This window comes from Anabrus simplex, chromosome 1, assembly GCF_040414725.1.
Source record: "Anabrus simplex isolate iqAnaSimp1 chromosome 1, ASM4041472v1, whole genome shotgun sequence".
In the NCBI taxonomy this organism is placed as follows: Eukaryota; Metazoa; Arthropoda; class Insecta; order Orthoptera; family Tettigoniidae; genus Anabrus; species Anabrus simplex.
Genome location: NC_090265.1, coordinates 898,153,888 through 898,181,469, shown reverse-complemented (window position 1 = coordinate 898,181,469; position 27,582 = coordinate 898,153,888). Strand labels below are relative to the sequence as shown.

Sequence of the window (27,582 nt, the reverse complement as noted above, 5' to 3'; positions counted from 1 at the left end):
ATGCCCAGGCATTTAGATACAAGTCCACTGGCCATCATGATAAGCAGTTTGTGATCTTCATTTATTTGTGTACACCATTTCTGATCAAGGAGTAAGTTACTTCTTGCCTCCAAGACTAGGATCATAGCACAAGTGTATGTGTTTGTGTCAGAGTACAGATTCTGTTTTAGAGTTCTGCAATGTCCAGTGTGATGACCACATGTTTTGTGTTGTGTAGTGTGCAATGATCATGTTAAGATTCCTCTGTGAATACGTTTGTTTGTTTTAACATTAGTTAAAATTTTGTTCCATATTTACGAATTAGGATATTTGGAGTGGTTTAACCTGTTCCCCATTATGGATGATAAATCGTTGTCGAGCAGAAAATGCCCATAGATGTACATAGATTTGTCGCCAATTATTTTGATCAAACATGCTACGTCCTGTATTTTACTGAATGTTTTGGAAAAAACTAATGTTTTTGAAACACTAAGAACATGTGTTTGTAGCCCACTCGGTAGCCAAAATCATTAAGGCGTTGAAGTCTAAACAGTCTGACACCGTGGTGAGCAGGTTCGAGTCCTGTTGGTCGAAAAACCGTACACTTTCAGAATGTTAGCCAGCAGGGTAGGGGAGGTGGTGGAATACAATTTCTAATCACTGGATTGCGTACCAAAAGCCTGGATTAAATTCCAAACCTCTCCGCAGTGCTCATATGACGCTGATGGTGATTTGTCCGTTGGATGGAGGCGTTAAGCCTTGAGCAGACCCCTTGGTGACATTCGACAAGAGTAGACATGTGCCAGCGCAGGGTTTCACCCTCTCTCATCCTTACTATCATATATCAAGTCATTCATTTCATCTCATTAACTCCTCTGATGGGGCTGATGTCAGGAAGGGGATCTGGTCATAAAAACTACAAGATTCATCTCACTTCATACCCGACTCTATCGAGAAACAGGACAAGGGTTGAAACACACATTGGACCAAACTATGAGTAATGGATGTGACTAATATATTAACAGGAATTTGAAAAATCACAAACCAGATTTTTTGACACAGCACAAGCCCAAAAGCCTATACGATATCAGATTTCACTTATTCACAAAATATTTTGTGATAGTATTTTAGTCTAAATTAATTAGAATAGAGAATCCTCAACAGAAATAAAGGGTTAGTAAATGAAGCAGGATATCAAATTTTTAAACTACAGGAGTTATATGATCAAAGTGTATAAATATGTTAAGGAATATTCTGCCAACTTACCTTCTTCATGAGACACATTTTGATAGGCTGAAGGGTTCAACGCCCATTGTGAATACTGTGGATCTCCAGACCACATAACTATTTCTTGTTGTTGTATTACGCACCAAAATAGCACTTAATATCTGCAAGAACAAAAATACACTTGTATAATTTCATACTGTCAGCTGACGAGTGTCAAACTGAATTATTGGAAAATAAATGACATGCACTTTCACCAACGCTGTTAATGCTTTACATAGTAAATTACTTAAAAAGAACTAGAATATGCTTAAAATTAGAAATAAAGTATTAAATTATGTCATGAAATTAGCAAAAGTGTGAAAAATTGTAACATTTACGCCCCACTACTGAAGCATATATATAGTAACTTCCACAACTCATATGGCAAAGTTAGTCTTAACTCCAGACTGCTTTATTAATATGCTGACAAACTTCATATACAGTAGAGTCCAGCTAAACCGACCTTTGCTTGTCTAACATTCCATTTTACTGGACACAACTTGCTGATCGTGGAAAATATTAAGTGAGGAGGAGTCCGTGAAAACTTCAGACAGCGAAGCAATTAGCATGGAAAACTACGACAATATGTTGCCTTTTTTGAAACAAATTCCCGAATGTCCGGATGCGAACGATGCACACATCAGTCAGTAGTTTGCCCTTGATGACCGGTTTACAGTGAAGTGATAGTTGACAGCATATCTACTCCAAAAACATTCAGCAAATATGGTCAATCACTCGACAACAAGCGGGTGGAATGGTGGGAGTGTGTTCATTCAACAGCTGGCCATGTTTGAAGGCAAGGCGAGCATTGTTGTGCCACCATACTGGATTCAATATACGGTATATGTGATCAGATTAATTTTATTAAGTAACTAGCTGATGCACCCCTGCTTCACTACGGAATTCTACATTGCATACAGAATTCTAGGTTAGGAGTATACACGTTGTGTGCAAGACTGTATTAAATTGCATAGCTCTTAACGTTACAATAGAAAGGCGATGGGGAAGTCACCAAACGTCTTTTCTCATATGAAGACTGGGTTATAGAATTACCATTGTATTGGTAGGCCCACTTGCCTACCACCAGTCACAATCTCGTTGGTGAGTTTTCAATTTAATGGCAGATACTCACTCTCCACCTGCCTTTTTACATCCTCAGAAAGACCGACTTATTGGTTTTCCCAACTAAAATGTACATAGGTCATTACAATGATGTCAGTAGGAATGGCAAGATTTTAAGCTATGCATTCATATGAAATGCTCGATCAGATGAAAAAACCACACATCTTCTCACTTTTAACAAACAGTATTATGCTGCCGATCTAACAGTCCAAAGTTCCAGAGCTGGAATGACCAAGCCGCAGACAGCCGTGATCCATGAACACATTTCGTTTTTTCGGGAGGGGGGAGGGATGGGGGTTGAACAGTGGAGAGTCCCAGGGCAAAAAACTATGCCCTTTTACTAATCTGTTTCCTAGGAGTACCTGATGAGTCAGAAAATCTCAATTCACTACATTGGCAGCGGAAAAAAACTATCTGACTTGGAGGCAAATCTTTCCTCCAAGCTAGAGGAGAAACGCAAATCTGGAATAAAATGAATGAATGTAGAATTTGATAAAAGTGAAGACGAAGAAGCTTTTCTTAAGAAACAGCTCTCTTCAGGGCTGAATTTTTAGTTATTTTGTGAATTGTGGTGCTATAATTTGGAATAGGCCTAAATTGTAATTCTAGACCAGGTCATACTACCACTACTACTAAGTGAGCCTCTGCCTGAAGTGTGCACACCGCTCATTCAAAACAGCGCGTCAGAGTAGGGATCGAATAGCTGGAATACTATGATGAACCAGTGTGTTACGTACCAGGAGTATCAGAAAATGTATGAACCGGAGGAACGGCATACTATAGAAGAAAGTTTTCTAACTCCCCAGCTATTTCCCGCCAATATTCAGTCAGGCTGTTATACTCGGTACGTAGCATCTATCGGAGTTGAGTGGCAGCATAAGAGACAAAGAAGATCACAACAAACAAGGGTCAACATAATGTTATTCTTGATCAATGTTATGTGCTTTCAATATTGTAGGCCTTCACATTTAGTTTTCTTCAGACTCTGAAATATCACTCTCATCATAGTCGGTACGTAAAAATGAATAAAATAAGTGATCGGAAACTGTATTCTCTATAACTTTTGTTATGTAATACTTTTCGATAGGACCAATAACATAGGTAACAAATTACATTTTAGGCACCTTCCCCTAAACTACAATTTCATCCAGCGTGAATAAAATTGTTTATAGCTTAGACTGCAGTTTCATATTCCCCGACTCGATAAACCAATTTTCATTAAATTCTGTTAGCCCATTTTCTCGTGGTTCGGCGTTGATATGGATTTTGCAACAAAAATACAAATTCATGAATATCTGTGTTATCACAGCCGGTACAGTAAAAATGTACGAGACATAAATGATCGGAAATGTCATTCCATATCACTTTAGTTATGTAGTATTTATCGATAGGACCACTAATAATATAAATATTAAACAATTAAATTTTAGGCCTTCCCCTAAACTACCATTTCACTCGTCCCCCGACTTTACATACCGATTTTCATTAAATTCTCTTCAGCCATTTTCTTGTGATGCGTGTATGTTCATACATAGACAGACATATACGGAAAATTATAAAGTGCATTTCCGTGTTGCTGTGAACATGACCGATACAGAAATACCATTCTTTTCAAACTCTGAGCAATGTACAGACAAAACTCATATTTTATATATATAGATAATATGGAACTATATATTCCAGTAAGAGCTTTTACAAAAATTAGTTAATGGTAAGTATTTTCAGTTTATATCACCTAATCATATTCAGCATTGTGCTAAACTCTAACTACTTGTACATTGGCAGTGTAGTGAAGTGGTTGTAATTGCATTCCTTTGGAGTAATAAGTAGAATTATTGTAGTACGTAGTTTAATAATAATGTTATTGGCTTTATGTCCCACTAACTACTTTTATGGTTTTTGGAGACTCTGAGGTGCCAGGGTTTAGTCCCGCAGGAGTTCTTTTACGTTTAGTGTACTTGTATTATACACTGCTCACCTATGTCACTCATAACATTTCACTTTCATTTGCAACATTTTGAGCGCCATAGAACCTTACCTAATTTCAACCACACATCATATTGTTAATTATATATTCATAAGGTTCTTACTCCTTTCAAACATGTTTTAGGATTTTGTCAAATATTGTGTTTTAATATGGTTGATGATGACCCCGAGTAGGGTTGAAACTAGCCCCATGTAATACAAATAACATTGTAAATACAACTATGTACTGAATAGCTGGAAAACTGTTCTGTTTATAACGTATACGTTAAACCATTTCGGAGGAAGGAATGATAACTTCCATTTAACTCTCCGAGCGGTTAAATTTGTTTCAAACCTTCAGTTATTTAACATATAGGATATAATTTGAAATTTTAACTTCATAATTCAAACGTTTTCATATAAATGCATATTTTTGTCATCATACTGCCACCCAGTCAAAACACCCTTAGGGGTCCATTCTTTTAAGTCCACTTCTTATTTGTATCCTCATAAAAAGAATGCAACTCTTTTTACTCCCCCTTAAGTCGATTCCACCTCTCCCCCCCCCCCCCCTCCCTTCCCTGCCACAAAATTGGTGTCTATTTTTAAAGGAGATTCCAAATACCAATTTTCTCATCTGTAACATCCTGCAATTTTGAGATATAAGTATCCTCAAACAAAGAATTCAACTCATTTTTCAATTAATTTATCCCCTCTCCCCTTAAATGGTTACTCCAAAAACAAAAGAATACGTGTATTTATAAAGGAGATTCCAAATACAAATTTTCATGTCTGTAACATCTTCAGTTTTTGAGATATAAGTATCCTCATAAAAACAATTCAACCCCTTTTCAGTCCTTTTTGCAACCCCCACCCCTTAAATGTTTTTCCGAAACATAAAATAAGCGCTGCTTTATTTTTAAAAGATATTAAAAATACCAATTTTCACGTATGTAATGCGTTACATTTTTGAGATAAGGTATACTGTAGATACACTCATTTCAAAAATTCACCTCTTTTAACACATCCCCTTATGTGGATTTTCAGAAAACAAATTATGTGTGTTCCTTTACTTTTACAGGAGATTCAAAATACCAATTTTCACGTCTGTAACATCTTCAGTATTTGATATATAAGAATCCTCATAAAAAGAATTCAATATTTTCTTCATTTTTTCATCCACCACACCCCCTTAAGTGGATTTTCCGAAAACAAAAAATACCTGGTTTTTTTGTATTTAACGAAGATTCCAAATACAAATTTTCATGTCCAACATCTTCAGTTTTTGAGATATATGTGGGTAATCCCAAAAATAAGGTCTCCTATTTTTTTATAAATACAGAACTCTGTTGGTGGCTGTTGGTCACAATATTGTGAAGAGTGTGTCCCGCGCTCGCATATAAACATGCACACGCCATGCTGAGGCACTCAGTCTCGGCAGCCGTTGAGAAGGGAGCTCCCATTGGATGTTACCGCGAAGTGCATGCAGTTACTTGGTTTTTTAACACAAAAGGTACTGAACTGATTGAAATCCATCGCCAATTGACGGAAATGTATGATGAGTCGTGCATGGATGTCAAAAATGTTCGCGAGTGGTGTAGAGTTTGCAGTCGGTCGGACTGAAATTCACGACGAGCGAACAAAGGCGTGGGAGACCGTCAATTTCCATCGAGACAGTCGTGAAGGTTGAGAAAATCATTCGTGAAGATCGGCGAATCACCCTGGATGATCTCTGCACTTTGGTTAGTGAGGTTTCCCGAAGCGCCGCTCACAACTTCCTGAACAGCATGGCGGTGATCTGGTATGACATGAGCTATCCTCATAAAAGGTATTCAACCACTTTTTCACCCCCGGTAAGAGGATTTTCCTAAAACAAAAAATATGTGTTTCCTTATTTTTAAAGAAGATTCCAAATATCAATTTTCACATCTTTGAACTGTTAAGTTTATGAGATATATGCACACCAATTTTTAAAATTCACCCCCTTAGAAATGGATTATCCAAATATCCTCCCTTCGTGAGCAGCTACATTGCAATATAAATGTATCCTCAAAATTTCATTTCCTTCATGTCCAGTAGTTTTGGCTCGGTGATGATAAATCAGTCAGGACAAGTTATTTTATAGACTGCTTGCTTTAAAAATTGCCATGTAGTATACAGTATTTGATTTTTTTTATTTACAGAATATTTTCTAACCCTTGTTGATTTTTTAATAATATTTCCATATTTCTGTAAAGAAGATTAAAGAATGGGTAAGGAATGTAGCTCCAGGGACTGTGGGTGTGCGCAGACATTAGAGAGAATGAAAAAAGAGTTAGTATGTTTGACGAAGATAAGTAGGATTGTAACTGGGGTAGGAATGATGGTAAGTCTCCATCCAACAACGTACAGGATATGGTAGGTATACAAAAGAGATGAAGAAAGGAGGGAAGGTGTGGAAGATAGATAGCAGTGTTCTTCCTAGGACCTTTTCAATGGGCCTGCCGTTTTTACAGACCGTCCGGTTAACATAACCTTGATATGTGCGTTTCATAATATTAATACATATTTGAGTCATTGGGTATTCCAAATTAATATGTAAATATTGTAAAACTGTTTATTTAAATTATAAATCTGTATTACTGTCAGCATAATTGCATCAATTACATCGGAGTTTAAATGTTTAGCTTGACTATGATGTAGTAGTATCGTGTGCGAGTGGTGTATTTAGACAGAGAGGGCGTGTAAGTCACTGGTAAGATCCCAACTACAATATGGTTCTAGTGTATAGGACCCTCACCAAGATTACTAATTCAAGAACTGGAAAATATCGGAAGGAAAGCAGCACATTTTATTTTTAACAAGTTGCTTTACATAAAATCAGCTTCATGGTCCGTATCGCACTTCAATAGATTCACAATTAAGTATTTATTTATTTTCCACCTAGTCGATACAATGATTGCTTAAGGCAATTTTTAATGGTCAAAAGTGGTACATGTTTCGTATATTATCAACATCTTCAGCCACATAACACTGTTTAGATGAAAAATATATAAAATTGACAAAGTAATGCTTTAGAGGAAGTGACCTTAAAATTAACATAAAATTGACAAGATTAATTTTAAGGTCACTTCCTCTAAAGCATTACTTTGTCAATTTTTTATATTTTTCATCTAAACAGTGTTATGTGGCTGAAGATGTTGATAATATACGAAACATGTACCACTTTTGACCATTAAAAATTGCCTTAAGCAATCATTGTATCGACTAGGTGGAAAATAAATAAATACTTAATTGTGAAGTTGCTTTACGTCGCACCGACATAGATACATCTTATGGCAATGATGGGACAGGAAAGGACCAGGAGTGGAAAGAAAGTGGCCATAGCCTTAAATAAGGTACAGACCCAGCATTTTCCTGGTGTGAAAATTGAAAACCACAAAAAAACCATCTTCAGGACTGCCGAAAGTGGGGTTCAAACCCACTATATCCCGAGTACTGGATACTGGCCGCACTTAAGCTACTGTAGCTATCGAGCTTGGTACAATTTGTTCTGGGTGATATCTGGCAAAAGAGTAATGTTCCGAAAATATTGCAATCTTTGGTCTGGGATGACTTGGGAATAAGGAGATGAACAGCTCAATGGAGCGAAATGTTCCAAGCTGTCAGTGGAGGGATGGCTTGGAATGACATACATAGACAGATAAGCTTGAGTGGAGTTTTATCATAATCTATGCATATAAAATTAAGAGTTCTGTGTGTATATTGCTTAGAATTTACAAAAAAAAGTGTATTTCTTTATCGGCCATGCCTATAGTGTCATCTCTGTCTGTATGTACTGTATACGCATCGTGAGAAAATGGCTGAATAGAATTTAATGAAAAATCAGTATTTCGAGAAATAAGGCATTACAATTTAGCCTATAAATAATTTTATTCACAACGAATGAAATGGTAGTAAACTACCAAACTACCAACTACTAAAATGTAATTTTCAAATATCGTTCAGTCGTGAAAGAATCGGTCAGTGCTGTGCTAAGCACTAAACAACGTTCTACTACAAATTCCACTTCACCAATCCATGAAGTTCTTTTGAGTAAAAAACTACAAAACGTGGCACAAATATCAACATTCAAGTTCCGTATTTACATTATATCACACATAAAATCTATTTATATAGCCAGCACTGAAAAGATTCCAACTGTTGGTGAAGGCAATGGACCTTAATAAGTAATTTTAATCTTCAGCACATCCAGAAAGTAAGTTCTGTTTTTATCCGTTGCCATCACAGTTCGGTGCAAGCGCTGTAGTTACTCTGAGTCAATGAGAAGGTGATGATGCCATTCTGAGATTGCTGTCTATTGTTTACACTTTATAGTGCTTGGTTAGAATGGCGAAGTTGATTGATGTGAGAGTAGTTATGTCATTTGTTTTCTGAATGCGAAGAACACTAAATCAGCCGACATTCAGAGAGATTTACGAAGAGTATAGAGAAAATGTGATGAGTAATTCAGTGATAAGGAGATGGGTCTGAGTTGAACACATTAGGGAAAACTATAGGTTTCCACTATCTGATCTTTCTAGGCACTTTATAAGCAAATTTCAAGATTTCTCCATAAAATTGTTTCTGATAAATGGAAATTTTGAAAACTGGGTTCTTGTTGGGTGCCAAAAATCTTCCAGAGCAAAAAAAACAACAGTGTCAGAGCAGTGCACTTGACTTTTTGACACATTACACCGAAGATGGTGAAGATTTTCTAAGCAAGAGGGTGACCGGGGATGGGACTTGAGTCACATCTGAAACCCCTGCATCGAAAAGACAATTGATGGAATGGAGGTACACTTTGTCATTAAAGACTAAAGCCAACCAAATCTTGACACTGCATTATACTGGTGGATTTTTTACCGTGGGGTGAAACTATCAATGAAAGTGTTTACTGTGCAATACTCAAGAAACTGCATCAAGCAATACGAAATAGGCAACAAGGAATGCTCATGAACGGTATTGTTTCCATTCATGACAATGCCAGATCTACCTCTTACAGGACTTTGGCTGGAGCCAATTTGACCACCCACCATACAGCCCTGACCTGGACCCTAGAGACTTCCATCTCTTTTTACACCTGAAAATGTTCCTTGGTGGACAAAAAAAATCAACAACAATGATGAGCTCAAAGGACATTACCACATGACTGACAACACAAGCGGCAAAGTTTTGACAAGTGCCACCAAAATGGGGGAGCTAAGTGGAGAGATAGTGTACGAAATGTAGTTTGTTTTGCAATAAATAGTTGTATCCGTACACATTTTGTTTTTATTACCACATGCAACTAACTTTCGGATGTGCCATGTATTATCAACATTAGTTTGTGCAACATTCTTTTAATTGATCAGTCTCCATTCATGTGGTTAATTGTTCAAGATGCTAATTTAAATATGTATAACATAGATGAAATACAAGTTCATTCTGTTTTATATCTTGGTCAATTGTGAAGTTTTATGGCAGATGGCTCCAGGAGCTGAAACCTGTACCACAAGTAAAATAATCTAAGAGATTATTAAATTATGTGTGTATTTAATATGTGGATTCTTCTCTATCTGTGTCATTAGTGGTCCTACCCATAAATATTACATAACGAAAGTTATACAGAATACAATTTCCAACCCTTTATGCATTTTAGAGTTTTACCATTACTGATGTTGATAACAGATATTCATGGATGAACACTTTACTGCTCAATCATTAACACGGAGCATGAGAAAATGACTGAACAGAATTTAATTAAAATTGCTATGTAAAGTCAGGGAAATGGTAGTTAATTCTTGTCTTCCAATGGCTTAATACTGTGATCAGGTATGGCTAAAAGTCCTGTGAAGCTAACTTGACACCCAGCTCAAAAATACCATGGGGAAGATTAGCAATCAGACCCACTCCCATCTGTTGACTTCCTGTCCTTAGTCACACTATGCTACCTCACCTGCAGAGAAAAGTCACTCTTGTCAGAGAATATAACATCATGGCTCATCTGGACCTTCACGTTCACGACGACATCTATGTTTTAAGACTATCTTTAAAACAACTGTGTTCCAAATACTTTGTTCTATACACGATGCTGACGATGACCGTTAAATAGGTCGAAACTAGTCCCATTAAATGTTTATTTAATAAACACTATTTAATTTGTATTGAAAAGATGGAATAATATATTATAATCTATTAGTTTCATGGTCCGTATTGATAGTTCAAGTACAAGTATGACGGATGAGTTCTCCACCTAATCAATACTTTATTTTACATAGTGTCAATATTATTTACATAAAAACAGTACCGGTTTCGACCCGTAAATAGGTCATCTTCAGCTGCTAGAGAACCTACTTAATAGCGACTGTACAGAATAAATACTACTAAAAATAAAAATTAAACAAGAAGGCCATTAAATAAACATGATACCACTATTCTAAAATTACTTCATGTTAAGATATATACATATGGTACAGTTTTGGGGTTAAGGGGGTTATTTTCAAATATTACATCTACTGAGGCTGGAATCGGATACAGTTCTTAGAGTTAATCAAGAATCACTGATATTCAGATGTCAAGTTATCTGTGTTAAATGCCACTATTATGTCCAACGGTTTACGAGATCTTTGAAGTGCACTGTTGTGCCGAAAATATTATGGGGGTGTCGTGTTCCTTAGAATAAGAGGTTCAGCAACCAGTTCACGGACACACAGCTTATACTCGGTCTATATCACTGCTGAAACATATGTTAGTGAGTGCCACTATTCTAAAAAATACTTAATATTAAGATATATACATATGGTACAGTTATGGGGTTGAAGGGTTTTACACTGGCCCCATGATTACCAGATATTACAAAAGTTCTGTTTGCTGAGGTTGAAATTGAATAAAATTCTTGAGGTTTATGGAGAATCATTGACATACTGGTGTCAGGCTCAGATATCCAAGGTTAAATGCCAGTACAATGTCCAACGGTTATTCAAGGTGCACTGTTGGGCCGCAAATATGCGGGGACATCGTGTTCATTAGAATAAGAGGTTTAATAACCTGTTTACAGATACATAGCTCTTACTTAGTCTATATCAATGATAAAAAACAGGCTAGTTTATATTAGACTTCCTTATTGAGGTTTACGTTGCTGTGCGTGACATATTGAAATCAGTGGAAGCTAGTTGTGAGTGCTCCTCTCTTCATACTTGCGTCCTTCATGTAATTTTTAAAAAATGTGTGAGTTGGATATGTCCTTGAGCATGGTTATGAGCGTGCTGCACATTGTTGCGTGTACGTCGTGTGGCTATCGTAGCGTGAGAAAGCCGATTCCAGCCTCAGTAAACGTAATATTTGAAAATAACCCCCTTAACCCCAAAACTCTACCATATGTATAATCTTAACATGAAGTAATTTTAGAATAGTGGTATCATGTTTATTTAATGGCATTCTTGTTTAATTTTTAATTTTAGTACTATTTATTGTGTACAGTCGCTATTAAGTACGTTCTCGAGCAGCTGAAGATGACCTATTTACGGGTCGAAACCGGTAGGCCTACTGTTTTTATGTAAATAATATTGACACTATGTAAAATAAAGTATTGATTAGGTGGAGAACTCATCCTTCATAAGGTGGAATAACACGGTTATTATTTTTAATTGGTTTAATCAAAGTTCAATACGGACCCACAAAATGAAATTAATTTCTCTAAATCCTAGACCTTAGACGAGCAGGCTGAAGCCCACACATCCACCTACTGCTTATGCCCAGGAACTAACTGAGAAGCATTTTAATCCATTCAATGAATGGAAAGGGAAGCAGACTACCAACACCGACCATCTGCTTTGGCTTCTGCTCAGCAAAAGCAGCCATTCCAGGATGTCATCTCCCAAGGACGACATTGTCCGCTCTAAACAGGATTCGCACAAATACCTGAATCTGCGCAGTCCTTGTTCAGATGGGGTGAAGTTCTGTCCCCTGGTGTGATTGTGGTCCTCCTTCCATGTCTATACAACACATCACAATCGAGTGCAGACCGCAGGCCTACGAAGGTGATCCATCGGACTTTGTTCAGGCCACAAATTCTGTGACACAGTGGCTGGATAGTTTGGACTTACAAATATAGGTATGTTGCTGTTTCATATCATGTGTATTTATGTATATATTGTACATAGTACTTTCAGTCATCTTTCAACCAGTACTGTAATTCTGCATGTAAAGTCATACAATAAATAATAACGGAAGGCATAAAACTGATTACAACTTACTTTATGTCACACAGACACAGATAAGCCCTATGGCAATGATGGGATAAGAAAGGGCTAGGAGTGGGAACTAAGTGGCAGTGGCCTTAATCAAGGTACAGCCCCATCATTTACCTGGTAAGAAAATGGAAAACGAGCTTCAGGGCTGCTGACAGCCAACTCGCCTAAAATCGGATCCTTGAATATCTATCGACAAAAAACTGCATATTGAAAATTATAGATAATACAATCTCTGATAATTGATGTCATACAATTTTACCGTACCAACTACAATAACAAATTCAGACTTTAGTTGCTTAGTCAATATCAATGCTGGGCATTGCTAACATGGAAATACTGTTCAATCGTGTTGTGACGGTGGTGGTTTTTGTCACTATTGTCTTAAGGGGGGAAAAACGTGTGGTCATCAGACCAAATCAGCAAGAAAAATTATGATGATTATCAAAATGAGAAAAAAATATCGAGGACAGATTGCTTGAAGAAGAAGAAGACAAGAGGGAGTCATGAAAAGTGGAAAGACTCCCTTTAAATTAGATACCCTAATGTCACAGAGTTTGAAGAAAACTAAACGTGAAGGCTTACAATAATGAAAGCCCATAACACTTGCTAGCAATAACATTACATTGACTACTCTTTGTTGTGATCTGCTTTGTCTCTTCTGCTGCCACTCATCTCCTTTAGATAGATTACTGCTGTGTCCCAAGCTTAACAGTCTGCCTGAATATTGGAGAGAAGAGCTGGGGAGATATCTTTCTTTTTTTAGCATGACATTTCCTCTGGTTATTACATGTTCTGACAGTTACTAGTACGTGACACACTGGTTCATCATAGAATTCCAGCTATTTGATTCCTGCTCTGAGACGCTGATAGGCGTGAGAAGTGTGCACACTTAATGGAAAATGGCAAAGATTTTAGGCCATGGCCGCACCCACCTAACACACCACTGCCACAAATCACACTGGCCTGTGAAATGGCATCACCATCTAAGACACCCGCCGTACCCTGACTGGGTACAAAATTGAAACTTTTACCCACCGACCCATAGTGTTCACCGCTGCCTGTAGCCAGGTCATTCCAGCTCTGCAACTTGGCACTATTAGGACGTTAGCGTAGTCCTGTTCGTGAAAAGTGAAAAACTGTGCTGTTTCATTTGATCGAACATTACATATGATGGCAATGCTTTCAACCGTGACATTCCGATCAGTTAAAATTGTATTCTGGCAAGAATACTGATGTAACTGACTGTGTCTGTTACAGCATCAAGCGAAAATGCGTTTGTTTTTTGAAACTTGCTATTTCAGTTGGGAATAATAATGAGGAAGTTGCAATCAATGCTAATATTTTGCCAAGTCTTATAAGCATATTTCTTCTGTTTAATTGCAGCCTGTACCTTGTCATTCTACCATATTTATCTATGAAAGGTCTGCCTGGTTTTGTCCTTCCCAGTATACTAGACGTAACAATCGTACGGACCAGTGAGATCTTCCTGCTGGTGGTGATTATTCTTTTACAAGAAAGTACAACTGGGCAACCATCCTCTTATTAACATTAATCAAGAGGGAAATGGAACAGGTCCGCACTTCTAAGAGTGAAGGTATAGGCAAGAGAAAAGGGCGGACCATCGGAATGAAAATGAAAGACTCCCACCATCCCATAATCCATACCATTGTAGTGGGAAAAGAACAAAAGTTGACAAAGGAAGCTCAGATACAAAATATGCAAATGGACTGGCACAAGCAAGTAGAAACACAGCCAGGTTCCGTGGGTGGGGGGTATGAAATCCCCAACCCGCACTCCCAAGCCAAAAGCCCTTGGATGATCTCTATTTAGTCACCTCTAACAACAGAGAAGGGGTACTGTGGACGCATTCTAACACCCTCACCCACAGAGCAAGAGAGAGAGAGAGATCTTCCTTTGACTGGCCTGTGTCCATGTATTGTGTGGGGAGACAGCTGTCAGATCTTTGTTGTGATTAGGCACTTTCCACCTCTTGATATGGTATGGTCTTGTTTGCAGTTGTCATATCTGTTAAAGGTTAAATCACAAATCCACAACCACGTCTATGATGGTATTACTATTGCATTGGACACTTGACTGAGATCACATCAGTGCAGCATCCAGTAATCTATTTGAGATGTTTGCTTACTACTGTTGTATATGATTGTGATGGTTGCTTTGTGATGTTTCGAACATCACAGAATGTATATAAAATTATCAAACTGTACAATTAATTTGTAAGATGTATAAATATATTAATTTATGGTAGGCCGTTCTAAATTATTGTGCTTATATATAGGGTTTTTAGTCAACTATTTCACATTATCGTATCATTTCTTTGTATCACGGCAATAACGAAGAATGAACAAGTTAAGTCTTGAGTAAGGTATTACATCATCACCCATATTAATAGCTTGCAGTAAATTTCCAGCAGCCCGAGGTTAGGCGACCGAACATGCCATGCTAATTTTAGCCCTTTACCTGGTAAAGGACATCATCGAGATTGCAGAATTACACCGTCCCCTCCATATTCTGAAGAGACAGAACTTGTTAACTCGTACCTTTCGAACTTTGCTACATGACGCTTACGAAGCACACAAACTTTCAACCTATGTGAATGAATGTTATGAAACAAGATGATGGATATACAGCGATGGAAAGAAGAGCACATCAGATCTTACTGGACCATGTGATATGGTAGATGGAGGGAGATTTTGGAGCCTATATACATCAACAACAAGAGCTCGATAGCGTCTGAATAGCTTAAGGTCGTAATATCTTAACATCTTAAAATGAGAACACCTTAACATCTCAGCGTCTGATGGTCATGATGATAGAAGGAGGAGGTCTTTCTCGTTGTTCTTATTATATGAGAGAAGACAGGGCAGATAACAAGAGGAAGTTCTCCGTTTAGTTTATAAGTTCACTTTGCGTCTGAGTAGAGCACTACTCAAAGTTCCTCTCATTGAGAACAGGCCATCTCAATAACAAGAGATAAGGTTAGCGAGAGATGACTTGTCTGGAACAGGAGATAATTCTGTTATATCTTTAGTTACGCTACATTTCTGTAATACGAATGTAATGAATGCAACACAAGGTGGTTTTGATATTGAAATTACGGCTCATTACCACATTATGTAATGAGTATTATAAGAAGAGTTAAGGTCAGGATTGTCGTCAATTAGTGGGCAATGCACGAATCGGAAATAGGATTGGTACTTACTATGAGAGATGACAATGGCAGTATGAGAGGATCATCAAAACAACAGTTCCTACATCAAATGTGTCCAGATACCAGAATCTACAAATGGTGAGCTAATGGCATAAATTACTGCAAGTTCCTGCATAACAGTTAATTTTGTTAAATTTTATTTCATTCCATTTTTCTTTTGTTTCCGTAAATTCAGTTTTCGTAAATACACACTCATGTTTATCATCTTAATAAATCGTTATTTTAATTGGTACTTTCATAAATTCTTATTAATGATCCTTCGTTTCCTAGTTAGTGTGTACTTAACGGTTAGTGTTCTGTCACCTCACCTCTGGGAGTATCTAGAGTCTCATTACTTGAAAATCCACATCCTGTTTCCAGTCATTCGACCGGGTCAGGGAATGGAATGAAGCCCCCATCTAGCGGCGAGGATAGGAAATGTGCAGGCTGCCGAAGCCTGTCACACTCCTCTGGGGCAATGATAAGTGATTGATGGATGAAATGTTAATGGAGAGTGTTGCTGGAATGAAATATGACAGAGAAAACCGGAGTACCCGGAGAAAAACCTGTCCCGCCTCCGCTTTGTCCAGCACAAATCTTACGTGGAGTGACCGGGATTTGAACCACGGTATCCAGCGGTGACAGGCCAGCACGCTGCCACCTGAGCCACGGAGGCTTCTAGTCTCTATTAATTATTAACTACCGTCTTCAAGCCGTAAATTTAAAGGCTGCCACCCAAGGGATATTGTTTATGGAGAGGGAAATGAGCGAGTATTTATTTATATTAAAATTAAGGTGACCCGGCACGTCACAGCTTCTCTAAATGTGTGGTTTTGCAGGCACGATCATGTGCTTCTTCATAGTCGATAATTCATTATCCTTTGTTAGTGTGCCCCCCATACCCTTGTCTACCCGCAGCAATGATGGTAAACAATTCCTCACTGATCCAATGAACCCATTCATGTCACCACCAAAGAATAGATGTTTGCTGAAGACAACTGTTCTCGTGTGTGTGTCAGAGTTCTTCCAAAATGTATCCTTTTTATTGTCCAGGCAACCAGGTTGGGGCGCACAGCATGAGACGACTTTTAGAGTGACTGTCCAGGTTATGTCTTGATTGACAGCACGCAGTCACTGATTCTGTTGATTCTGACTACACTGACAAGGACCTCTCACTGATAACAATGGCAACTTCAAATTGGTTGCATTTGCAGGCTATGTAGAAAATCACAGAAGTACACAGAAATTAATTCAAGAATATAGCAAGCAACAAGATTCTACTAAAATATTACATATTAGGCCTATATGGAACAGATAAGTACCAGTGATATGAGGAAGATCTACTGTTTACCTTATTTTGTATCAACACTGACCTATACCTCAGCAGCCTGGACCTTGAGAGAAACAACAGCAGGATTCAAGTAGTAGATATAAAGTTCCTACACAACATACCAGAAAAGACCAGACAAGACAGAATAAAAAATGAGGGGACATGCAAGAAAGAACTGAGAGAGCAAAAGCCAAGGTGGTTTGGACACCTGAGTGAATGCGAGACAAGGATATTCTGAAGAAGGTCTTTGAGGAAAAGATCACTCAAAAAAGAGCTAGAGGACAATCACGGATGACACTTCCATTGACCTTCACGGGTGAAAAAGCATTAAAAAAATTGTGTGAAACGATACCATAAGTAGCGAAGAGGTTCTCCCTTTATGCTTGTCAGGGATCCACCAACCTGTCCCCAGAAGTATTCTTACTTACAGTAGAGCATTGATTATCCGAAACAATTGAGGACTGGGTGTGTTTGGATAAATTACTTTTTCGCATAACCGATCATTTACAAAAAAGAAAAACTTATGTTAAACACAAAAATGTACATATTTTGTATCAAACGTCTTACAAATAACTGTACATAAAGTAATATATTAAAGTAGGCTTATACAGTTTACAAAAAGAGTCCAAAATTTTCTTTTGCTTCAGAGCCGAGACCCATTTTTTCAGCCACTAAATCTCCCAAATGTTTTGAAGATAGCAACTGGACATCACATTCTTCTACAGTACTTGTTCTAAGGGCTTCATAGCCAGTGAAAAGTTTCCTCACTGGATGGCAAGCTTCCATCTTCACAGTCAAGTATACTCACAAATTTTGTAATGGTATCATTGTTCCTCTTAATGCCTGATATTGTTGCTTTTCCAATGAACTAACTAGTTCATTTGAACGACTCATTTATTTGAACTGGTACGAGTTCGTTCAAATATTTTGAATGGGTCGTTTACGCGAGCATACAACATGTGAGAGGACAAAGACTAAGGCAAGCAGCATCTATTGTAAAATGTACATACTAGCTCATGGCGCTAGTGTTGTTGCTAAGATAGCTCATAATAAACTACTTCGTCATTTGAACGAAGTGCCGTGAGACTGTTTCCATGAAAGCAGCAAAACTGAACTACCTCATTCATTTGAATGACAAAATAAGCTCGGATGCGAATGGCCAATGGCGTGCCGTGTTAATGGTCACATGACAGCACATCTCCTCTCACACTTCTCAACTGGGGATGAGGAGTTATAGAAAATTAGAAAGCGTATCTGTTTCTCCATCTCTGATGGACACCATTTCTCCACTTAGACTGGCGGCGGCGCTGTGCATAAGGTAGCTGTTTTCTGTTCATGCTAGGCGCTCCGAAAGACGATGATCAAATTCCAAGTTCACAGAATGTCGTACTTGCCTGCTAGCTATGTAACCGAGCCCATGTTGGTTCGAGTCCGATCCTATGCAAGATACGGTCCACGATACATGCGATGGGATGATAATGTCGCTGGTTTACCTCTTAAAACAATATCCCACATCATATTAAGAAACAATACCATTACTCGGATTTCCATTGCAAAAAAAAAAAAAAAAAAAAAAAAAGTGTTATCGCATGGTAACAGACATGAGACTACAGGATTATATTCAGTACAGTACACATAGGTTATCTTAAAATGAGTATCGGCGTAGATGTATAAACAACTAAAATAACAAAATATGTTAAAATCATTCACACCACAAGGAAAACGATCATAAATTTTAAGGTGCCCAAGTACGACAGCCTCTTGTCAGAAGATTTACTGGCACGTAAAAGAAATACTGCGGGACAGAATTTCAGCACCTCGACGTCCCTGGAAACCGTAACAGTAAATGGGGGCCATAAAGAGTTCAGATATTACTGTTCAGAAATAATAGCTGCTCAACCCTTTTTTTCCTGTGAGATGATTCCTATTCTCGGTCTCTATCTGTTCTGTCCCATGTGTAATGGTGTCTAATGAGATGTATGTAGTAGTGGTTAAAATTAGGTGGAGATGGACAGATAACTATAGAAGTTCATAATTTCAGTCATGACTCTCATTTATACATTGTAATATTACTGGAAACATTGAGTGAATTAGATTTTACACACCAATAGAGCATATCAAAAGTTAACGGACTTCTAAAAAATTCACCTGCATACTTCCTAGCATCAGTGGGTAGGGCCTGACACATCCCACTCTTATGAGTGTAGTGTTTTGTTGTTGTTGTTGTTGGTTTTTTTTTTTCTTTACGTCGCACCGACACAGATAGATCTTATGGCAACGATAGGATTGGAAAGGCTTAGGAACGGGAAGGAAGCAACTGCGGCCGTAATTAAGCTACAGCCCCAGCATTTGCCTGGTGTGAAAATGGCAAACCACGGAAAACCATATTCAGGACTGCCGACAGTGGGGTTCGAACCCACTATCTCCTGATTACTGGATACTGGCCGCACTTAAGCGACTGCACCTATCAAGCTTGGTATGAGTGTAGTGTCAGGCCTAAGGAAAAGCGCTGGTTTCATACACACCTGAAAAGAATTACATCTAACATTGTAATATTAGTTAGCTATTCAGGAACATTCCTTATTAACAGGACGTTTCCATAGGGTTCGTCTTCCCCAGTTCTTTAACAGCTAAAACGAACAATTATTATTTTAGAGAAAAGTTTTCCCATGGATAAAACCGGTAAAAAGCTTCTCTCTTAAACAGCTGATTCATACACCCCTCGAACTGCTGAGCTTTGAACAGCACAAGTGGTGGGGTGCGGTCGAAGGCTATATGGTTTCTCATTCATATTACGGGAGGACGAAGACCTAAGCAAGCACCATCTGTTGTAAAATGTACGTACTAGCTTGCGCCGCTAGTACTTTTTGCTAAGATAGCTCATAATAAACTACCTCCACCTCATTCATTTGAACGACTTCGTTTATTGAACGAAGTGTCGCGAGAGCCGTTTCTATGACATCACCTCATGAACTATTGTACCTTGTTCATTTGAACGACTCAAGGCGACGAACGGTATCGAATGAAATAGTTCAAGCAAATGAACTAACTGGACCCATCCCTATTAATCGGGAGCACCAGGAACAACACGGATACATTTACTTGCAATTTAAAACAGCACAACAACTAGCAGAACTTGTACACAGCACGCAAATTTGAATTCACAGGCTGCAATGCTTTCGGTTAACCGATGTTTCGGTTGATCGGTATTCGGATAATTGATGCTCTACTGTATATAGAATAAAAATGGATACACTGTTAATGTGAGATATGCAACAATTGTGTGTGCTGCTATTGGCTGGCTTAGGTCAGCTGCCTGAAAAGAAACCTTTTCTACTGTCTCTGATAGTGTGTGCATCATGTATGCCCACAAGGCTACCCACCTTCGTTGAAAATAAGAAAACAGTGCAATTTCAAATTGTCAACCTTACTTTTTGGCACATTTTAACAGACTCCAGGAATGTTAAAGAGGCCTGCTGGTCACTTCGCCCTAGCCTGGGGGATTACACACCAAAATCCACTTTGCTTGCTCCCAGCCCAACGATCTTATCACTAGTCAGACCTAACCAATCCAGACCAATGGTCTTGTTAAGACAGTGGTCTGGTCCCTATCCCAACTCAAGTTTGTAAGTTGGCAGCCTTGTGTAGCACCCTATGATGTCATCCATGCTGCACAATGTTGGATCCCGAAGGTTCTAAGGAAATTTTATTCGATCCTGAATAAGACAGAGGGATTCTGTTGTGGAAAGAATAGAACCAAGAGGCTTAGGTAGCAACATAGTGATCGAAGAAGAAGGGTGGAAATGCAAAATAAAGTAGAAAATGTTGGTACCTTACCCTACTCAGTGTATGTATGGAAATGGGCATGAATGACAAAGATAGAAAATCTTATATCAACCTGCTTTTTTGGCTGGTGACTAACACTGCACTATTCCTCGCACACTTTTTAGTGACAGATTTGTGTACGGAGTAAGGAGGGAGCTCTCCCGATTCCGGTAATACTGCCAACTGAATGGAAATGAAATCCGAACTGAATCGATAATATGATCGATCAATATGAATTTTCTAAACCTTTATTATGTCACACACACATTATATAACATTTCTCGATGCAAATCTTGTTCCTAGCATGAATTCTATAGTTTGGCTTTGCTATGTAAACAGTACTAATACGTAAAGTGTACGCCAGATGGTCACACAGCGATGCATAAGCGATTCATAGTTTGTGTTTCAAAGGTTGCCAATACGAATATCGAAGTTTGCCGAGGTTGACTGATTCAGCACTAGGGTGTCCATCTATCACTAAAAATTGTGCGAGTAATAACAATAACACAGCCCAAGCATTTGCCTAATGTGAAAATGGGAAACCACGGAAAACCATCTTCAGGGCTGTCAACAGGGGGAGGATACAAACCTACCATCTCCCTAACTCAAGCTCCCAAGTATGCAATCCTAACCGCATGGCCAACTCAATCGGCCTTCATCAGTTTCATGGACCCCGGCTCTAGTACACTGTCTCTCACAGACGTATCATTTCTTCACGGCAACAGCTTTGTCTAGGGAGAGATCCACAGATTTTTGTTGCCAGTTAAATCTGGGCACTTTTTTAGCTTCTTTGTCCATAAGCAGGAAGTCCTTATCCACTTCCCACATCACGTGGGCGAGTACGCTGCGCACAGTTTTTTTGCAGGGGATGCCCTAACACTATTATTCAATATTTTACTTATAGCCATGAATATGATAAGATTCCTTAACCAATGTGTCACATTGCCCGTTGCTAAATACATTTTACACCTGACATCAGGTGTCTAACAGGTCACCTCTTACGTGAGAACAGACGCCTTAGGCAGCCACAACATGGAGTTCATTCGCTTAACAGTGGATTTCAGTGGCACTGCCTCTACTGAGGGGCCACCACTCTTCAGAAGGACCTCCTCAGTCTGAAACTGTTGCTCCTTTCGCACTCAACACTCAATGTACAGTTGTTGCCTGATTTCCTACACTACCATAGCTGGACAAGCGAGTTGTATAGGCTACGTGATGTTCTATACTCATTTAGCCTATATTTAGCCTATATATTAATTGATAAGAGTATACTATACTATGGTAAGGGTACATTATTATTCTGTAGGGTAGCTGAGACCATACGATATGTTGTTGTTGTTGTTATTATTATTATTATTATTATTATTATTATTATTATTCTGGAGGGTAAGAGAAGAAGAGGTATGCTGATAGTTACACTCAGTTCTAATGATTTAAACATATGAGGTATGGAACTAAACAAGGCCAAAGAGCTGGTTACAAATATAGGATTGTGGAGGTGTTTATTAAATTTACAGAGGCTTGCAGACTGAACACTCAAAGGCAACATTCTATAGGCTAATGAATATGTATGTATGTATGTATGTATGTATGTATGTATGTATGTATGTATGTTATTCCAATAGAAATTTTCCTTATCATCTAATTACATTAAAATGTATTGCTATACCACACAGTGTTCCCATCAAAATGCCAACAAAACCCAACAGTATTGGTCAAAACAGAAAAACAAATGCATATGTTTCTACTATCATCTAAATTAACAATCTGAAAAAGAAAGCAGCACAGACATTAACATAATTTTATATGACTGTTGATAACACGAGACCTCTAGTTTTACGTTTAATCTGAAACACAGGGAGTGTCTATGCCATCTGGATATCACGGCCCCAAAAATAATTTGAAAAAAACCCAGTGCCATTCAAATGAATAAAATTCAATTACACTGTATGAAGAATGCAGAGACCAGAAAAATGTTATTTACCGGTAACTTGTTATCAATGTTAACCACACTCATGTCCGCTTAAATATCAGAATGCATATTAGACCTGAAATTCTCTGGCATAAAATATGATGTGTCCCAGGAAACCATGCCACATGTTGCTTCAAGAAACTTCTCAGTACAGAGGCAAATGCAATGCCATTGAAAGATTTCTGTCTTTTAGCTCCATCTGTCAGTTAAAATAGAACCTATTAAACACCATACAATAAAATGAAATCAAATAATGTACTTGTATAGACTTTTTTTTCCTTTTCTTGCACTTTGGTTGGACTTTTCTGAAAATGGGTAAAACTGTATTGTATATGAAAGATTTATATTCTATAAAACATATCATTTTATACCTAGAGAGAAGAGATTAAAAAAAAGTTTTTTAAAAATATTCAGAATTGAGTTACTTATCGGGAGCTAAACAGTAAACGATGAATAGGGAAAAATAATTTAAGCGACATGTGACTGTCTCCTGAGCTGCATCATCCTAATGATGAAGCCCTTACATATCTACTAATTATTGTTCTTCACTGGAAAAAAGCTTTGAATAATAATAATAATAATAATAATAATAATAATAATAATAATAATCATCATCGTTGGGTTGCAAGCCTTCTAGGAAGCTTGTGTACCAATTTCAATAATCTAATTTGGTTCCTATAATTGAGTGAATTTTGTAGCGTAGATGCAGAGTACACAACCACCACACTATTTAATAGTGCCAACCATTATATGAAATGGCAGGATCAAACCTACAGATACAATAAATCTTGTGCACCGAGGCAGTTAAATATTAAACCTTCACAGAAACATCAGTATGAGAGTGTTTGGTATCCACAAGCAAAATTTGATGCTACAAGCAAATGTTCCTGCCATTTTAATATCATTAATTGCTGCAGCCAGCAGTATCAATGTTTATGTTCAACAAAAACAAAAATGTTAAATGGCTACATACTACAGGATTCAGAGGACATTCATGAACAGGTACAAAGTTTTGCATTGCAGACATCTACAGACTTGACTAAATAAGCTATGAATGTTGACGGATTTAGTAAGAAATATTAGTGCCAGAACATAATAAACTGCATACTTACAGAGAAAGAAAATACTGTACAAATCTAAATTAGGAATGTATTTTACAATGCTCTTCCCTGAAAATCTGCTCTTTCAAGGATGTAGATAATAGAAATATTAATAATAATGAAATGGTGTGTGGCTTTTAGTGCCGGAAGTATCCGAGGACATGTTTGGCTCGCCAGGTGCAGGTCTTTTGATCAGACACCCATAGGCAACCTGTGCGTTATGAGGATGAAGACAACACATACACCCAGCCCCTGGCCAGTGAAATTAACCAATGGTGGTTAAAATTCCCAACCTGCCAGGAATCGAACCTGGGACCCCTGTGACCAAAGGCCTCACTAACAACAACTTTCTTAAAAGAGCAGCAATCCAAGTCAACTGTCTCAGAAAACAGGGGTGAAAAATGAGACTTTAAAGGTCACTGGAGAAAACTATATACTTAACCAACATCATACAGACTAACAGAAAGATGTCACTAGAACAAGGTAAAATCGAGCAAGTGGAGAAATTTAAGTACCTCGGCATCAGGACTGAACCCTGCTTGTTAGACAAAGTAGCCCTCTCCGCAAGAGTTAAAGAGCTGGAACTGGACTATCAACTGACCCAACACTTACAGTAAGCAATGCCTGTCACACAATATAAAGCTGGAAACTGAACAGTCATCTGCCCAGATGCTGTGTGTGCATTGGAGTATCTATCAATAAACAGAAAGGCTTAACCAAAAAATTCTCAGAAAGATCCTACCCCCACTACTGGATACTGCAGATATCACAATTCAGAATTCTATTCCCAGAGAAAGAGGCTCTCTGACTATAGCAGAGAAAGATGATAACTTTCTATGGTGAGGTGGCAAGATTTATCTCCCATCAGACTGACCAACGTCAGTTCCCCTTCTGGCAAAAGAAGAAATTCTGTACCACCTAACTGACCGAGACTGAAAACATTTTACAAAATACACTTGCTGCAAGACAGATGCTGAAGAAAGTCTATGGTTTTCAGATAAAAACTCCAAAAAAGAAAAGTCAGTGCAAAGAAAGGAGCTATATGACAAATAAGTGGCAATAATGGCAAAGATCAAAGCACAACGGTTAGACAGGCATGGTCCCAAGTAAATCCATTCAAAAAGAATAACAAATGTATACACTAAAAGTATGTAGATGAATTCTATGGAATATTATTATTTCTTCATATGTTACAAGAGAAACAGTTGTTGATTGTTATTTTTCAGCTCAAATGTTCATCCCAACCCATCAATAAAACCAGATACACCAGATAATGGTGGAATTTTGACTTGCACTATTACTAGTTAGTAAGCAGTTTTTGGTGGAATACATGATAATATGCAGAACAAAAAACAATATCAAGCCAAGGCATTATTCAACTGGCAACTGACTATTATTAAGATACTTTGAAACTTTTAATGCAGTGTAATTTATATTCATTAAACTCAAAAAATAGGAATGCCAAAGTCTAACTAGATACAGCAGGTACAAGCACTGAAATTTGATGATACATTTGATTATTTATCTTCTAAATCAAAGTCAGAACGTTGCGACCTTTATTTGGAATTACGGAAATGTATCTTTTATCATGACAGTATTAATATATAGTACAGTACACCTTATGTAGCAGAATGGTATGGTTATGGCAATTCTGATTATCCAGAGGAAGAAACATACATTAAACTGCAATTTGGAAAGGTTTAATCGACCATTAGATATATATAAATCGCAGAAACCTATTTCATGATGGGATATCCACAGGATTTTGCTAAAAAATTTCACACGTTCATTAAATCGTATACAGTAGTAAGTGAAAAATGTGACTTTACGTTATTTTGTTGTCAAAGTTAAAGGTTCACCAAACAACTCCTTGCAATCATTTCAAACTATCTATATAATCGGAATAATAATTACGAGTTATAATTTCCCGACTGGAAACAACACAAAGACCACTAAATGATAAAACTATTTGTCAACGACTCCACTGCTTTTCTATCACCAAAATATATTTACAGGGCACAGTATAATGGTAGCCGCCGCATATGTATGTTGATCACATTAACTACTGCAAGGGATTAAAATCAATCATATAGTTTATGGTACATACAGGAGAATGTACAGGCTAATATAACGACGAATGTCTATAATGCTGTTATGGTTACATTAATAACAGCGCAGCAATTAGCAATTACAGTTCCCTTCCACTAGCAAACAACACCAAACAGCTCAAAATCTATCTCCATGATTACGATCATTCACAGCCATATGGATCACGCAGTCATTTGTCAGAGCCAGAGGCGATGTATATTGTCATGCTGCGAACCTTTAGGACCATAGAACACCAATATATAATAGTGGTGGGGACGTAGTTAGAAGCAGTGGAAACACGGTTCTTGAGACTTCGTGACGGTGTTAATTCCTCAACTGTACGAAGAAGTTATGAACAATGTGAAGGCAGAACTCAGCATAGCAAAACACGTATGCCTACATCGCAGTTACAGGACATTTTGTGTCAAATGGGGCAATAAAATATGCTTGTCTGGAGTCAGCTCAATTGAAAAAAAGTCACACAGCAGATAATATTGCCGATCGTCTATCTGAAACCCTATGTCGATGGGGGTTAAAAGGAAAAGTGCTGGCCATGACCATCGACAATGCAGAAAACATGGCTGCGATAAAAAAAGCTATGTGCCCCGTGTAGCGCATACAACTTCAAGTAATTTTTTTTTGCTATTTGCTTTACGTCGCACCGACACAGATAGGTCTTATGGCGACGATGGGATAGGAGAGGCCTAGGAAGTGGAAGGAAGCGACCGTGGCCTTAATTAAGGTACAGCCCCGGCATTTGCCTGGTGTGAAAATGGGAAACCACGGAAAACCATCTTCAGGGCTGCCGACAGTGGGACTCGAACCCACTATCTCCCGATTACTGGATACTGGCCGCACTTAAGCGACTGCAGCTATCGAGCTCGGTCAACTTCAAGTAAGAGAAGGGAGAAAACTAGACTTATAGGATTATATAGAGCCTATAGCCTACAGAAGAAGCATTGGGAGATATCCGTGAGAGGCTTCAGTTGGAAAATAATTACATCGGCAGTACTGACCTGAAGTATAAAATTAGAAGGAATTTTAGCAGAAGCAATCGGGGTAAATTTTCATTCATGTTGAAGGAATCCCGACCATCATGGTCAAGATTATTAATAATGTTGAAGGAGTGGAACAGTTTACCAGGGGCAGTGTTTGATCCTTTTCCAAAATCTGTACAGATATTCAAGAAGAGAATAAACAGCAACGGAGAAAATAAATGAAATGTTAGAGGACATTCGACCAGTGCAGGTTATTGTAAATAAAAAAAATGTGTGTGAATAAATTAACACCATCCCCTGGTCTATGGAGTTAGGACAGCCAAAGTAGCGGACTGCCTGTAGAGGTGAAGTACAGTGGGAACTTCGAGGGCCCTGGGACCGCTACAATAGCTGTGAAGGCCCTTCAGAAATTCTGTAAAGTGGTGGCAAAAGGGGACTCTGGTTAAGACGCAGCAGGTCGTTGTGCTACTTAGGTTC

General features: G+C 38.1%; 1 protein-coding gene across 3 annotated transcripts in view; it reads right to left on the bottom strand.

Annotated features, from left to right (window-relative positions):
* LOC136857726 (arginine/serine-rich protein PNISR) overlaps window positions 1–26,277 on the bottom strand; it is a 248,435-nt gene extending 222,158 nt beyond the window's left edge. For all 3 annotated transcript variants that reach the window (XM_067136603.2, XM_067136602.2, XM_067136605.2), the window contains exons 1-2: window positions 26,127–26,277; window positions 1,246–1,367 (exon numbers count right to left, since the gene is read on the bottom strand). In XM_067136603.2, the coding sequence (XP_066992704.2) occupies window positions 1,246–1,321 (76 nt within the window). In that variant the 5' untranslated portion in view covers window positions 1,322–1,367; window positions 26,127–26,277. The remainder of the gene's footprint in view (window positions 1–1,245; window positions 1,368–26,126) is intronic.
* Between the last annotated feature and the right edge of the window lie 1,305 nt (window positions 26,278–27,582).